We start from the raw sequence: 13713 nt of genomic DNA on the forward strand, positions 1-13713 counted from the left end.
ATACATTTCAAGTAAATCTCTCTTTTATTTTAAATCCAGGTTCAGATACGTGCGAATTTCGACCAAAATAGTTTCCATTTCCAGCCTCTGAGCTCAACTTCTGTAGCTATTTACACAAGCAAGGTGATTTATTCAAAGTAGGCCTTCTCGGTAATTAATTGGTCTGCAACAACCTTGTCATGTCCAAATATCAGCCGTGCGTTGTATAGTCTTTGCAATCGGCGAACCATGTTCAGACTGCGATACCATGCGGTATGATCACGAGCTAGTCCACCTTGAGGGTGCCCTTGTTCGTAATTTTCTGCGACGTGGAACTGATCTGTGGTCCATATAAAAGTTCCGTCTTTTTCGAGATTGACTTGCATAAGGCAAAGACCAGGTGTGTGGCCTGGGGAATGATGCAATATGATGCCTTGATAGATATCCAGAGTCGATTCAGTAAAGGTCTGCCAGTTAAGCTTCTCTAGTAACATATAATGGCCAAGGTAAACACCTAGATCTGCACCAGTCGCAACGGCCCAGCAGGCGTGTTTAAACTCTTCTTCATGGACAATGATGGGAACGTCGGTACCCAAGAAATGCTCGAGGCCTCCGGCATGATCGAGGTGAAGATGACCCATGATTACAGCTTTGACGTCCTTGATGTCATTGCCAGTAGCTTTGATCGCATTTGGTAGCTTGTTGTTGTCTTTGTATTGGATCCGGGGGAACACATCAGTGTAAGGAGCACCCCATGCCTAAATTATTGTTCAATACTATTCACAAATTATATGTAGAGACCCTCACAGACCCTTACATACCACATCGAGGTCTTCTGCACAGCCAGTTTCGAAAAGGATAAGACCAGTTCCAGGTAACTCGATCAGCGCAGATAGCAGAACCAGCTTACGACGCTTGTTGACGGGGTTTTTGTCGCTCAATGCACTGGAATTGGCACCTCGTAGAATCCTATGGCGCGTTCAATACAATAGTGAAAAAGAAAATGCGTATGCAAATATACACATACCACGATTCGTCTACTTCCAAGGTGCCCAAGTCTAGAATGTGCATCTTCGTACCTAGTGGACACTTGAACGCCGGGACAGCGGCCGAGGCCAGTAGGGCGGCGGCATTAACAGAAGCAGCCATGTTGGAGGAATCGATTATATCCTCAAAACAAGTAACTAGTGGTGTTAGCAGCTTTGAATCAAATAATAAGGCAACCAAATGAAAACAGCCCGACTTTCAACCATTGTTTAATATCATAGGCCATTTATTTAATACATGTACTATCTCTAAGTCGCCGTTTTGAACTATATGAACTATATCCCCGCATTTTGCCCGCCCCACATTTCCCATACCCGAAGTATGCGTGGGTAAGCCAATTAAAGTTAATTTGCACAAGTCCCCGAGGCGTTTCAAGCCGGTAAACCCCCGTACTCTGTGATATTTAGTCGTCAGCTGGTCGCAAACTTCATCACTCTAGAAGAAATAATTGTTGACCTGACCATAACCATGGAAGCCGATTATTTGCAGCAGACGTTTTCCCTTGGCGGCAAAACCGCCGTGGTGACGGGTGCCACCGGGGGTTTGGGGCGGTCCTTGGCCGTAGCCTTGGCCAAAGCTGGTGCCTCAACTATTGTTTCGATCGAGATCCCAAACGATCAAAACAGTCCTGACCTGGAGGCAACGATCAAGGGGCTCGGGCGCTCATTTCTTAGATTTGAATGCGATTTGGCTAACAACGCCGACCTGCGTTCTTGCTACGCCAAGATCTGGGAAGCAGGGGTCATTCCAGATATTTTGGTCAACTGCGCTGGTGTCATCAGGCGCAAACCCTGCGAGGATGCCACTGACGATGACTTAGATTTGGTGGGATTATCTTGAATGTATCCTGTCAAATTTTTTGATTGACTGACATGTTGGGATTTTTACAGTTGTTTGCAGTAAATGTAAAAGCAATCTATGTCTCATGTCAGGAGTTTGGCCGAAAACTACTCGAGTTGAACCGCCCCGGAAAAATAATCAACATAGCTTCTGTCACAGCTTTCCAAGCAAACAAGAACACCAGCATCTATTCGTCCACCAAGGGCGCAGTAATTCAAATGACCAAAGCATTTAGTAATGAATGGGCGAGCAAGGGTATACAAGTCAACGCTATCAGTCCTGGGTATGTAACTCTGATCTTTTTATGTCTTTTCCAAATTGACTAAAATGACCCACACAGATTCATGACAACACCAATGACTGTGGAGTACGCCAACGACGCTGAAGTGAATGCGTATCTTATGGGTAGAGTTCCAGCCGCTCGATGGGGTGTTCCAAGTGACTTGGATCCTGCTTTGCTATTTCTAGCTTCTCCCGTAAATACCTTTACCACCGGGGTTTCGATCACTGTCGATGGAGGATTCTGCGGAAAATAAAGAAGCTTTCGCTGAATGTGCGGGTGGAAGACTGTTATATAAATTAGTTTTAGGTTGTTTTAAACATTACACGTTTCCAAAATTACATATACATATGTTGGAGCCTGCGGATAAACCATAGATTGGCTGCCTGGGAGACTAAACGTCCTTTAGTGCAGCTGTTAATATCTCGTTTTGGCTGGAAATCTTGGGCTGTCCAATTTCCTGTGGGATAACCTGGCTGAGGACTTCAACCTAGTCACGAGATTGAATGTTATATTGTCTTCTTTTCATAGCTAGATGCTTTGTATGGGAATTGGAAATAGTGTCTTTTAACTAACTATAGGAAGAACTCGTGCAAGAGAAGAGGCAGGGGTCTCTGAAAGGTCCGGTAATAGTTTCCGGACCATCAGCAGGTAATCCCCCCATCAACAGTGAAAGTGGCGCCAGTTGTGAAACTTGCATCATCGCTCAAAGCAAATGCAATGGTTTTCGCCATATTTTCGGGAGTGCCCATTTTTCGAAGTGGCACATTCTTGTATGTCTCTGTGACCGGGCGGTCACCGGTGCCAGCATCGGTTTTAATTTGTTGCAGCATTGGTGTGTCCACGGGTCCTCTGGGGTAATCTGAATAAATATTTTATTTCGACAAAGAAGAAGAAGAAGAAGAAGAAGAAGAAGGAAATACTAACGGGGCTAAAGCGTTGACTCTTATACCTCGCTCGCCGACCTCTTTAGCAGCACTTTTTGTCAACCCAATCACACCATGTTTGCTTGAACTGTATGCGGCAATCCCTGGTCGACCGATGACTCCAGCCATGCTGGCAACATTGATTATCGAACCTCCACTTTGCATGACTCGCAGCTGAGCTCTCAGGCAGTAGAACAGGCCTGTCAAATTTATATCCAGAATGGTAGACCAATGTTCATTGGTAGTTTCTGTGATATTCGCGAAAACTTTTCCTCCCGGTTGTCCAACAACGCCAGCGATGTTGGCAGCACCATCGAGTCGCCCAAAGTGCGCAACAGCCTCTTTGATCCAGCCGTCGACTTGATCCGAATTGGTCACGTCAACCACGGTGGTGATGGCTGTAACTCCCTGCGCTTTTAATTCTCCGAGAAGCCCAGACAAAGAGGCTTCGTCCCTGTCACTTAGTGCAAGCGAGGCACCACGTTTGGCGCATTCAATAGCAGTAACTCGCCCAATACCTGAGGCAGCACCGGTGATTGCGATGACTTTGTTTTCCAAAGAGGCCATGATGATGCGGGGTGATGACAACTGGGGTGTATAGATGTGTGGGGTTTGGAGGGGCTGGGATGTCCTTTGCTCGTACATATACCCTGGACGTCGTTTTGTTTATGCGACAAGCCGCTTTTGTATCCGGGGTTGTCTCCCCTCTCACGGATGTCGGATGGTGCATTAGGGTTAGTTCGATTAGCAAATGCTATTTCAATCGCCGACTATCCCACAGCCTCGGCTCTATCCCCGCAACGCGGTAGCTTATCTCAATATGAGCTTAATAATAAAAACAGCTTTAGTTATGTCGTCAAATATAGGTCTTTGCTTCGGAACAAGTGTAAAAATTCGTCAACGATCTTCATTGCGGATTGTCGGTTATTTTTTTCTGTCTTTTTTTTTTCTCCTCCTCCCTGTTCGCTGTCATACAGTTATTCTCTTGCTCAAAAACACCATCTCGGTCCTTCAAACGTCTCCCCCCACGAGAAATATTGCTCTCGTCGGCCTTGGCTCTATTGTATTTATTTGCGACCCTCCACCTACGATACAGACGCCATTGTCAGCATAGGACCCCAGAGCAAATTTAAAAGATTACTTGAATAGCACATCACCACTATATCTTGGAGATGAAAACAGAAAATAACACATCATCGAATTCTTGTTGTCGACGGATCGGCTACTGATTCAATGTCGAAGATTCCAGCGAATTAGCTTGCTCGGAAGTAGATAGATAGTCCAGAAGCAAGGTCTAGAAAATTTGGAGTTCACAACGCATAGCTAGGCCCTAATCGAGAAAGTTGGAAAGCCCAATGCCCATCTATGTAGCTCTACCCCTGGAATCCCAATAACCGCGCAAGTCTAAGCAATTGCTGATCCCACGCGACTTATTATCGTGCACCTCACATCATCCTTTTGATCGAGATTTGGGCTGGTCCCCGAGACACCTTTCAATGTCGATTCAGAATGTGTGGGATGATCTCGGTGTCCCTGATTTCCTAGAAAATGGGCTTTCCAAGCCTAAACAAATCCAACAACGCGTAAACACATGATTCAGCGTGTCAATAGTCATAAACTAAATGGACTTGAATTAAGGTTTCTTCCGCACGGACCGCCCCACTGCGACCTAGTCGCCAGCGCCGACTCTAAAATGACCCACAAATTCTGCCAATTCTAGGCGTTTCATTGGAGCTTAGATCAGTCCCATACATTTGACCTCGGGGACTTGAGATGGTCATTAAACTTTCAATAATCCGAGTCAGAAGAACAACCAAGATAGGAAATTTGTTGACTCGAACGTGTGCCACAAACGCCCAAATTCCCAACCCTTTTACTTCCCGGTCTACGAGTCATCTGGGAGGCAGTCAAAACCGCCTAAAATAGTAATAAAAACGATGTGCCAATACTCTCAATACCTTTTCTCGTACAAATTGACAGTACACAAATATGCCTATTTTTGTTTTTAGTTCACAACCCGGTAAATCTGATACTCCACCGCCGAGCGACTCTCCTCAACAACAAAACGGCCCTGAGCAACAAACACGGATTCCTCCACCCATTTGAAATTCGGGTCACTTGTCTCCACGATTGGTGTAGCAAACCACTCTTGGTCCCCGTAGTCGGTACTCTTTGCATCGGATGCAAAGCTCAATACTTTATTGACCTTGTCGTTTGCCTTGAGTTTACCATTGTAGTGAACGTAAAGACTATGGCCATTGTCGGTACGGGCTTGGATGCGGACGTCAAGATGAGAGACGTCGGTCGCGGGATCAGTCTATTATGTATTGCAATCGGTTAGCTAAAAGGCAGAAATTAGGGCTTGAGGAAGAAAGAAAGGTCCACAAACTAAAATCCAGTCACCACTGCCAGGAAGAACCTGGGCCTTGAGCCCGGATCCTTCAACAAATCCACCATTTATAGGAACGATAATACGATGGGGACCAGATTTGATAGCATTCAGGTTGACGGTGTTTCCTGCGTCCATGTAGCCTCTCATAGTGAAGACGTGCTCGAGTTTAGGTGCCATTTTTGATCAATTGAAGCAGTTTGCGTTGCCTTTGCTTGTGTAGGGTGCAGAGAATTTGAAATAAAAAGCTATGGAAGTGGATGTCGGCTTGGTATTGGTATTTAACTCTTGAATTTGGAGGGCGAGTTAAAACAAGACTTAGTTTAGGATGGTTGAAAGAGGCCGAGGGGGTAGAGGTATATTCTGGAGAAGGCGAGGTGGGCGGGGTTTGTGTTACTTGTAGGACTTGTGTAGCCCAATATATCACATTATAATTAGCTCGAGACGTAGTATCCTATAAGTACAAAGTATTGAGAAAACTAATACGACTAAAAGTATGGTAGAGTATCATATAATATCATATCATGTCATTCAGCCTAAAAAAGTATTTAAAAAAAGGTGGTATTCTGTATCGAGTTATTATAATTTTTTGATTGGTTCATTTCTCTTGCGCATCAACAAAAACATCCAAATCGGCCGTACTGGAATCTACCCTTTCCACCGGCTGTTGCTGTGATGTAGATTCGGATGGTTGCAAAGGTGTCATGAGGCCCGATGAGCCGTTGCCGTTGAGGAGATCAGCGCCCTTTTGTGAGGAAGATGGGGCTGCTACTGCTGCTGCATTGCTGTCACTGTCAAAGTCAATGAGGTCGTTGCCAGTGCTGGGTTGGTCACGTTGGCTGTATTGAGCGGGGGGTTGGCTCGAGGGTGTTTGGCCGGGGATGATGGGTGCGATAGCGAGAATCTGTTGGTGCGTTTTTTCGATATTGTTGTAGTCGCTGTACATAGTTAGCTAACGCCCAATAGGCAAGAGAGAGCGGGGGTGGAGTACATTTCAGCATCAATAATCCAGTCAATATCCTCCTCGCCTTCTTCAGAACCCCCAGGCCCGCCGCGAACAGACCGGAAAAGCCGCGGTTTCCATTCAGCACCCTCCTCAGCCCGTTTGGCTGCCTCTTCTCTTTGGCGGTCCTCGATCTTGGTCTTCTCCGTCGTCGCGACTTCGTGGTCTCGCGCGTACAGGCCACGCACGGTGCTGAGCCAGAGTTTCTGCGATTCGCGGTCCGTCTGTTCTTCAAGCGGTCGTACCAGGGGCGGAGTATGCTTTGCGTGCGTAGCGTCGAATAAAAGCTCTTTCTTTCCAGTCTAGATATCCAGTTAGACCCAAAATCTGATAAAATACCAAAGACAGACTTACAGCATGGCTCTTCAAAAACATTTCGCCGTTCCAGAAACCGGATATGTCGTAGTAAATCTCGCCAGTCTGCTCGTTCTTGATCGTCCCGCCAATGGCATTGTACGTTCCCGAGAAATAGCCCTTGGTCTTGAATTCCAGATCGGCCACTAAGTGGTTCTCGGGGCATCTGACAAAGCTGTGGTCGCCGAGCTCGTACTTCATTTTTCCGAACAGGATTCCGCGGGCGTACATATTAGGCTGGGTTAGGATGCTAGGAGATGTCAGATAGATCTCCTTTTTTGGTTGCTGCAAAAAATAACCTACTATCGTTCACCCTTGGTAGGATCCGTGCCCCGGTTCAGAAAGCGTAAAATCGCCGTGCCTTCCATCAGACTGGCAGCAGAGTTGCCCAGAAATTTGCTCCGCGGTTTGAGCGTTCCGTCTATCCTAATGTGGTGTTCGGGGGCCATGAAAAAGTAGCTCGATTTGGGCGGGTGGTGCGAGGTCTGTTCGGAAATGTAGTATCCTCGCGTGCCGTCTTGGTAGTCCCAGTAGCAGTTGAACGTTTCTCCGAGGATGGGGTTGAGCGGTTTTTTGACTCCTCTTAAATTTTCATAGTTAGTTAAAATGCACCGGGGAAAGACATGAGAGGAAAAGCCCACGGAGGTTTGATGTGCCAGCCGCTCAGGTAGAATTTGATCACCGAGACGAATCTCTCCAGCGGATCGTCAATGTCGGCCATTGGTAGGAGAGTTTCTGGATGTGCCATGAAGCTATACGCTATCAGTACTCTCCTTTTTCCGGTCCCCACAGAAAATGACGTACTTTGTGATCCTTTCCAGCATCGATCGAGGCTCGAGAATAAACGTAGGAAGGGTGACTCGGCTCAAGTCAGCTCCGGGCCGGAGCTGGGATATAATGTGCGACAGGACTTTCCCAATAATAACCGTCAGCTTCACCAATAGAAAAAAAAATTGTATAGAAGAGTATACTTACCATTGCCCTGGTCCGGCTCCACAACAGTCTCATCTTCCGGACCGGAGTTTTGCTCATCGCCAGAGGACTTGTTGCCTGCTATAGTTACAAATTAGACAAGACCCAGACATGTAAGCTTGCTGTTTTGATTTTTTTTTTCCCTCTTGCTCGCTCATGGGGAAGCGCTTACTCAAGGAAGTGCGGCGGTGCGCGTGGACATGAGGAAGCGGCATGACGGCGGTAGGATACAAGTTCTCTTTCTTTCTTTCGTATTCAACAAGAGGAGCGCGCACCGAAAAACATCTGTATATAAGCGCAGAAGCCTGTGTGTAGTCTGTTGTATGGTCTGATTCTAAAGCGGTGAAAGCAAAAGCGAGTGCGGAGAAGCTGGGCTGGGGAGAAGTCGAGAGACAACGCGGAAAGGGATGTAGCCAGGCGAAATAGATGCAGACAGGTCGGAATGTGAGTCTGAGTCGTGAGTGTTGTCGGGTCTGTAAAACAAAGAGAAGAGGAAAAGGAAATAGGCAGCAGAAAGACAAGAGAGAGTAAAGAGAGAGAAATGCCTGAGTTTCTTTTTTTTTTTACGACTTAGGCTGGCCGGTGACGTTGGGGGTTGAGCCAGAGAGGGGTCGGCCCAATCAGGGTTGCGGCGGGTCTGTATTATTTAAGTGACTTTCACCATCATCGGGAAAATAAAAATACGAATACGTAAATTTTTAATATTTCTGCTGCCTGTTTTTTTTTTCCCTTCTCTCGCCTCGTATTTTAATTTATTATCACATTTTCTACTTGCTCAGAGAATGGTCCCTCCCCCCCCCCCAATCCATGTGCCTCCTCGTGTGCTGGACGCTTCCCCCACTTTAAACCCCTCGTTTAGTCGTGTCGATCGTTGACTTCTTGATCGATTCAGAAAACCGAGGCGCTTAACAGGGCATCGATCAGATGTTGTTTTTTTTTTTGTTTTTCCTTCTTCTGTTTTTGTGTATTATTCAAGTCATGCTAGTCATGAAACCAGGCTAGTTTAATTCGCTCAACTCGGTCTACTCTATTTATATTTATGACGGCAAAAGTATAACAATGTCACAGCTGTCAGGTCATGCGCCCTGGGCGATCTTCTCAACAAGAGGAACGTCGCCGTGCGTGATGTCCGCAATGAAATCCCTGTCCGGCTTGTACAGCATGACATGGAAATGCTCGAGGGCGTGTATGGACTTGAGCGACTTCCAATTCTTGAACCAGATGATCTGTATTTCTTAGCAGACGGAAAACAATGGAACAAAAGGGCAAATACTAACATGGTCCGGCGAAATGCGAGAGCGAAACGTCTTTTCGATGTAATCATCAATCTTTTTCCACATCGAGGGCGTCAACAGGCCCGTGGCAGGGTCCTCGTCCAAGTCGAATTTGGTCCATATGACGAGATGCACGATTTCCCGGTCGAGGCCGTAGGGCCAGTCGTTGTATAGGACCTTGAAATCGTCTGTTCACATGATCAAAAAGAGTTTCATTGCGTATTTCTTTAAGGTGCATACCATCATGTTCGAATGCAGGACCCCGTGGCTTCAAGTCGTCTGCATCCCAATGCAGCCGCTCCGTGAGAACAAAGTCCATGACAGAGCCATATTTTTGCTTGATGTAGAACATGTACTCCAAGTACCGCCGCAAATCCGAGGGGACTCGCTGGAACTTGCCAATATCGTTTGTCCCTACGCGCCGTATTAGTTCTGTGTTCGTTCAACGTACACATCAAAGTCACCAATCAGTACTTAACTGACTAGGTCTTTGACTCCATCCCAATTCAGCCGCCGGTAGTCCGCATCCAACGTGGCCAAGATCTCAATGTTCTTGTCTGGTAGACCCTTGAGAAAGTCCGGACATGTCGCGGGCCACTGGTTTCGCGGCACATTGACCAGCCAGTACGGCAAGGGGTGTTGAGCCGTCAGATGGATCTGGCTGGCTTGGCTGGCGTCAGCGCCAGGCTCGACGACGTCTGTCAGGGCTGCGTCGATGTTGGTAAAGGTCTCTGCAGAGTCGGACATGGTGTTCAGCCTACGCCAAGCAGATGCAGACTTGTCTATGTTGTAAAGAACGTTTTACCCTGCAGGGAAGCTGGAGGTCTAAAATTAGAGTAGCCAGTCAAGCTAACGCGGCGGGCCATGTGGAGTGGAGTGCAGCTTGGCGCGTGGGCAGACGGCGTTCTTGCATCTTCGTTGTTGCTGGACGACAGCTGCCAGCTCATCAATAATGTAGACATGCCAGAGACGGAGAGGAAAGGATTCGGCATCGCAGGCAGTCACGGTCTACAGCTCGACGGCGGTCACGTGGTATCATCACGGAATCGAGGATTTATTCAAAGCAGCCATTTTAAATAATAGTAACATTCAATATTTTACATCACAACCACAGCAGAAATATGTGTCTTCAAGCTGCAGCAAGCTAGCACGCCCGCTGCAGGCGCCACAGTCTCGGCGGTACTGCTCGAACAAATGAACAATGACCGGCTGGGTGCTATGACTAGTGCGTGGGGGAGACAAAAGGCCCTGGTTCCTAGTCTGCAGCCTAAAAAAGTGAACAATAACCTGAAACGCCGCTAACGAAAAAAAATATTATTAAGATTATTCAACCATCTCAAACAATAGCAGCGCTATGTCGTGTGATTGGCGGGCACCCGGCGGCTGCGCTCTGCCAATGGAAACATCGGGATATACTTTGCCTGTGACGAGTACTACTTTGCTTGCCTCAAGTGTGTGCTGCATGTTATTTCTATTGATTGGCTGGTAGATTCTGTCATTATCTGTCCGACTGTTTGACTAATGCCCGCTAACAGACAAGTCACTCGATCAATAATATTTCTCCGATGATTTGCATCGTCTAATCTTATCAGCCGAATCTGAGACGCGAAAGGCATCAGAAAAAGCCCGTTGATAGGATGGAAGAAAGGCTAAGCTTTTGCTTCAATGCTTTTGAGTGTCGAGAGCCAATCAGACAAGTCTTGTGCTTCGTTGTGCGACATGGACTCATGCTGGTTACAAACAATAGGACAAAGATACCGTTTCATGGCTAAGGATAATGAACAATAGGCGATCGTTTTTTACTGTCGGGTGGTGCTTATTGACTCAGCACAGCACAATAAACCTTTTTTGTATGTCTGAGTCAATCTATCTGCAACAATGCATCTGTCACAGGTATCGGCTGCTGTCTACTTTATCTATTGGTCATCGTGAGGATACTTACTTTCTCCTCTGTCAAATTTCATCCCATCGATGTCAAGATAGTTGCATCAAGAAAAATTCACATCGACAAGACTATCTCTTAATCGAGTTTCCGCAATACTAATGATGCTGGCCATCATGGAGCACGGCTGGACTGTGGCCCTGCCCCTCACTATTATCCTATTTTCATCGCTAGTCAACGCCCACAGTTGGGTTGAGGAGTTGACAGTGGTATCGCCAAACGGGACTTTTACCGGGGCCAAGGGCTATCCTCGAGGCAACGTCTTCCGAGTCCCGTCATTCAACGACAAAATGATGCAGTGGCAGCTCCCGGAAAACAACGGCGACGAAATCCTCCACAACATGACCATGTGTCGACCCAGCCAGCAGGATTCCAACAATACTGCAGACAGCCCAAGACTCCAAGCGGCCCCTGGTGACGTGGTTGCTATGCGCTACCAGGAAAACGGCCATGTCACGCAGCCGTGGATCAAGAGCGGCAAGCCAGCGCATAGCGGCACCGTCTATGTCTACGGCACAGAGAAGCCGCGGGGAGACGACACGTTTTTGGCGATTCACAATGTGTGGAATTTGGACGGCACGGGGGGCGATGGCCGCGGGAAGCTGTTGTCGACTCAATACTTTGATGACGGCCAGTGTTACCAAGTCGACGATGTTAGCCCTATATCCGTTGACCGACAAAAGGAATTTCCGCGCAAGCCGGAGGCCGGGTCGGTTGAGGGTGCCAATCTTTGGTGTCAGACCGATATTGCCGTGCCCAAGGACGTGCCGAGTAAGTCGACCTACACGCTTTATTGGGTCTGGGATTGGCCGACCTTGAAGACGGACAATACCACGTACATGCCGGAGGTGTATACGACGTGCATCGATCTCAATATCATCGACCCTCAAGACTCCTCCTCTACCGGGAGCAACCAAGCGAATGCGGCGAATGTGGCATTTGCGGAAGTCACCAACTACGGCGATGCAGCCATTCGGAGCATATTCGAAAACGTGAAGACTCAGGGGACTCAGACAGTCCCGTCTCAGTCATCGACGGGTGCTTCGTCGGCTACAGCCGCAGCAGGATCGCCCATTGTCTCGACCACGTCACCAACAGCCGGAGGAGATCAATCGCTGCAGACGCATGGCAATTCCAGCTGCGGCACACCAACGACAGTCACGGTGGGTGGAACTACCGTGACGACAACAATATCTCTGGCCCCGACAGCTACTACCACAGTCACAGTGACAACAACCTCATTCCCAAGTTCCCAGCCGACAATGATGCGTCGTAGGCGGGATCTCGCAGCGTAGATGTCAGCTGTGCGCGTTCAGCTCAAATCCAGGCGGGTCATAGCCCATGGCACCCCCAGAAGGAGTGGGCGGATTCGACTGTTAGGATAACTGGGGGCGTTAGGGGCAGTTGGGGATATGCATTTTTTCGAGGGTTTCTTTTTGCATGGGGAAAGGCGTTTGTTGCTGTCTTGTTTTTGCTTCTTTGTGTAAACTGCTTCCCTAGCCACAAATAGATTCATCTGCAGTCAGATGTGAAATCATATAACACTTCTTACCGAACCGATCTTGTTGCTTGCGTCCAGTAGCCGAAATGAAGACGACCCACTCGCTGCGACTCTCCAGTGAAACCTGAAACGCGCCAATTTGAGGTGCATATCACGTGACCTCTGCAGCAAAGCCGGCGGACAGCCTATCGACCAGGACTGGTAAAACTGCTGGGCGTGTTTACGCTGTGTGTGGACTGATACACCACTGTATGCACAACTGAGTGTCTATCCCGGTGGCTCCTTCCTGCAGTTGCACGTGTCTGCCTGAGGTCTGCCTGAGAGATCTTGCACGCCACACCCTTTGCCCGAAGAGGTTAGCGGCAATCTCAGGGCCGAGGCTTAGTCATCGCCTGCCCGGGCTAACCCTCTTTTGACTCTTTTTGCTGCGACTGTTCCCATGTTCGACTTGTCTTCTTGTTTGTGTCGTTCCCTATCGTAACCTGTCTTCCCTTTAGCGAGAGCGCTCATCCTGTTGTCCGGCCTGGTCGCGCTGGTGCATCGTTGTGCGGCGACAGAAACAAGCCCCCTCTCCCTCCCTCGCTCTCTGTGCTAAAATTAGCAACACCAACCAGCCCGCTCCGCTCGCCCTGACCGGCCTCTTTTCGGGCTCCTTCATATTATTTGCGTCCCACCTCCGTTCTGCGACAAAGCACCTAGCGCTCCTCCCCTTAACACGCCATTATACATACGTCTTCCTTTCTTTCGAGAATTCCCATTTTCGCGCCACCAATCTTTTTCTTCAGCCAGCCGGGTTGTTGACCGACCTCCTACACCGACCGCAGGCCGCCAGTGTGGTTGTCGTTCGACCTCTGGGGATACCCTTTTCTCTCGTGACTGCCAGCCGACCCAGCGGGCGATTGCGACAAATTGTCATTCATTTTATTATTATTTATTCTTCAATCATTCCCCTCGTGTCGACAAAAACCGCCCTGTCGCATTCTCCACACAACCGCGCCTTCACCCACGAGGGATCATCGACACCAGTCTTGACACCGTCAATTTGCGTCTCACTGGCTGAGCGCACCGCCGATATACTCTTCTAGACGGGGCATCAGGTTATTGCCCGGATATAAGAAACGTTGTGTTCATCGATATGCGATTATAGGGTGAAAAGGAAAGGGTCTCGATAGCTCACATCTACTCCTCTCCCCAACGTCTTGTATG

The 13713-nt window shown here is 48.1% G+C and overlaps 7 protein-coding genes across 7 annotated transcripts; 2 read left to right on the forward strand and 5 right to left on the reverse strand.

Annotated features, from left to right (window-relative positions):
- Positions 1–128: 128 nt before the first annotated feature.
- On the reverse strand, positions 129–1128 carry TRUGW13939_10006 (uncharacterized protein; the record flags this gene model as incomplete). The annotated part of the gene is made up of 3 exons (XM_035493122.1): positions 129–737; positions 801–948; positions 1007–1128. The coding sequence occupies 3 exons, from the start codon at positions 1126–1128 to the stop codon at positions 129–131; spliced, it is 879 nt and encodes a 292-aa protein (XP_035349015.1).
- Positions 1129–1494: 366 nt separating this feature from the next.
- On the forward strand, positions 1495–2402 carry TRUGW13939_10007 (uncharacterized protein; the record flags this gene model as incomplete). The annotated part of the gene is made up of 3 exons (XM_035493123.1): positions 1495–1851; positions 1917–2149; positions 2207–2402. 3 exons carry the CDS (start codon positions 1495–1497, stop codon positions 2400–2402), a joined length of 786 nt encoding a protein of 261 aa, XP_035349016.1.
- Positions 2403–2790: 388 nt separating this feature from the next.
- On the reverse strand, positions 2791–3639 carry TRUGW13939_10008 (uncharacterized protein; the record flags this gene model as incomplete). The annotated part of the gene is made up of 2 exons (XM_035493124.1): positions 2791–2998; positions 3074–3639. 2 exons carry the CDS (start codon positions 3637–3639, stop codon positions 2791–2793), a joined length of 774 nt encoding a protein of 257 aa, XP_035349017.1.
- Positions 3640–5077: 1438 nt separating this feature from the next.
- On the reverse strand, positions 5078–5641 carry TRUGW13939_10009 (uncharacterized protein; the record flags this gene model as incomplete). Its single annotated transcript, XM_035493125.1, has 2 exons — positions 5078–5389; positions 5462–5641. The coding sequence occupies 2 exons, from the start codon at positions 5639–5641 to the stop codon at positions 5078–5080; spliced, it is 492 nt and encodes a 163-aa protein (XP_035349018.1).
- Positions 5642–6059: 418 nt separating this feature from the next.
- TRUGW13939_10010 (uncharacterized protein) lies at positions 6060–8005 on the reverse strand (the record flags this gene model as incomplete). The annotated part of the gene is made up of 8 exons (XM_035493126.1): positions 6060–6399; positions 6453–6766; positions 6819–7068; positions 7122–7400; positions 7460–7570; positions 7623–7728; positions 7794–7871; positions 7963–8005. The coding sequence occupies 8 exons, from the start codon at positions 8003–8005 to the stop codon at positions 6060–6062; spliced, it is 1521 nt and encodes a 506-aa protein (XP_035349019.1).
- An 861-nt stretch (positions 8006–8866) lies between these two features.
- Positions 8867–9811, reverse strand: TRUGW13939_10011 (uncharacterized protein; the record flags this gene model as incomplete). The annotated part of the gene is made up of 4 exons (XM_035493127.1): positions 8867–9016; positions 9068–9252; positions 9305–9478; positions 9544–9811. 4 exons carry the CDS (start codon positions 9809–9811, stop codon positions 8867–8869), a joined length of 777 nt encoding a protein of 258 aa, XP_035349020.1.
- A 1296-nt stretch (positions 9812–11107) lies between these two features.
- On the forward strand, positions 11108–12301 carry TRUGW13939_10012 (uncharacterized protein; the record flags this gene model as incomplete). The annotated part of the gene is made up of 1 exon (XM_035493128.1): positions 11108–12301. The coding sequence occupies one exon, from the start codon at positions 11108–11110 to the stop codon at positions 12299–12301; it is 1194 nt and encodes a 397-aa protein (XP_035349021.1).
- Positions 12302–13713: the final 1412 nt, after the last annotated feature.

The sequence above is a fragment of the Talaromyces rugulosus genome, chromosome V (assembly GCF_013368755.1).
Source record: "Talaromyces rugulosus chromosome V, complete sequence".
In the NCBI taxonomy this organism is placed as follows: domain Eukaryota; kingdom Fungi; phylum Ascomycota; class Eurotiomycetes; order Eurotiales; family Trichocomaceae; genus Talaromyces; species Talaromyces rugulosus.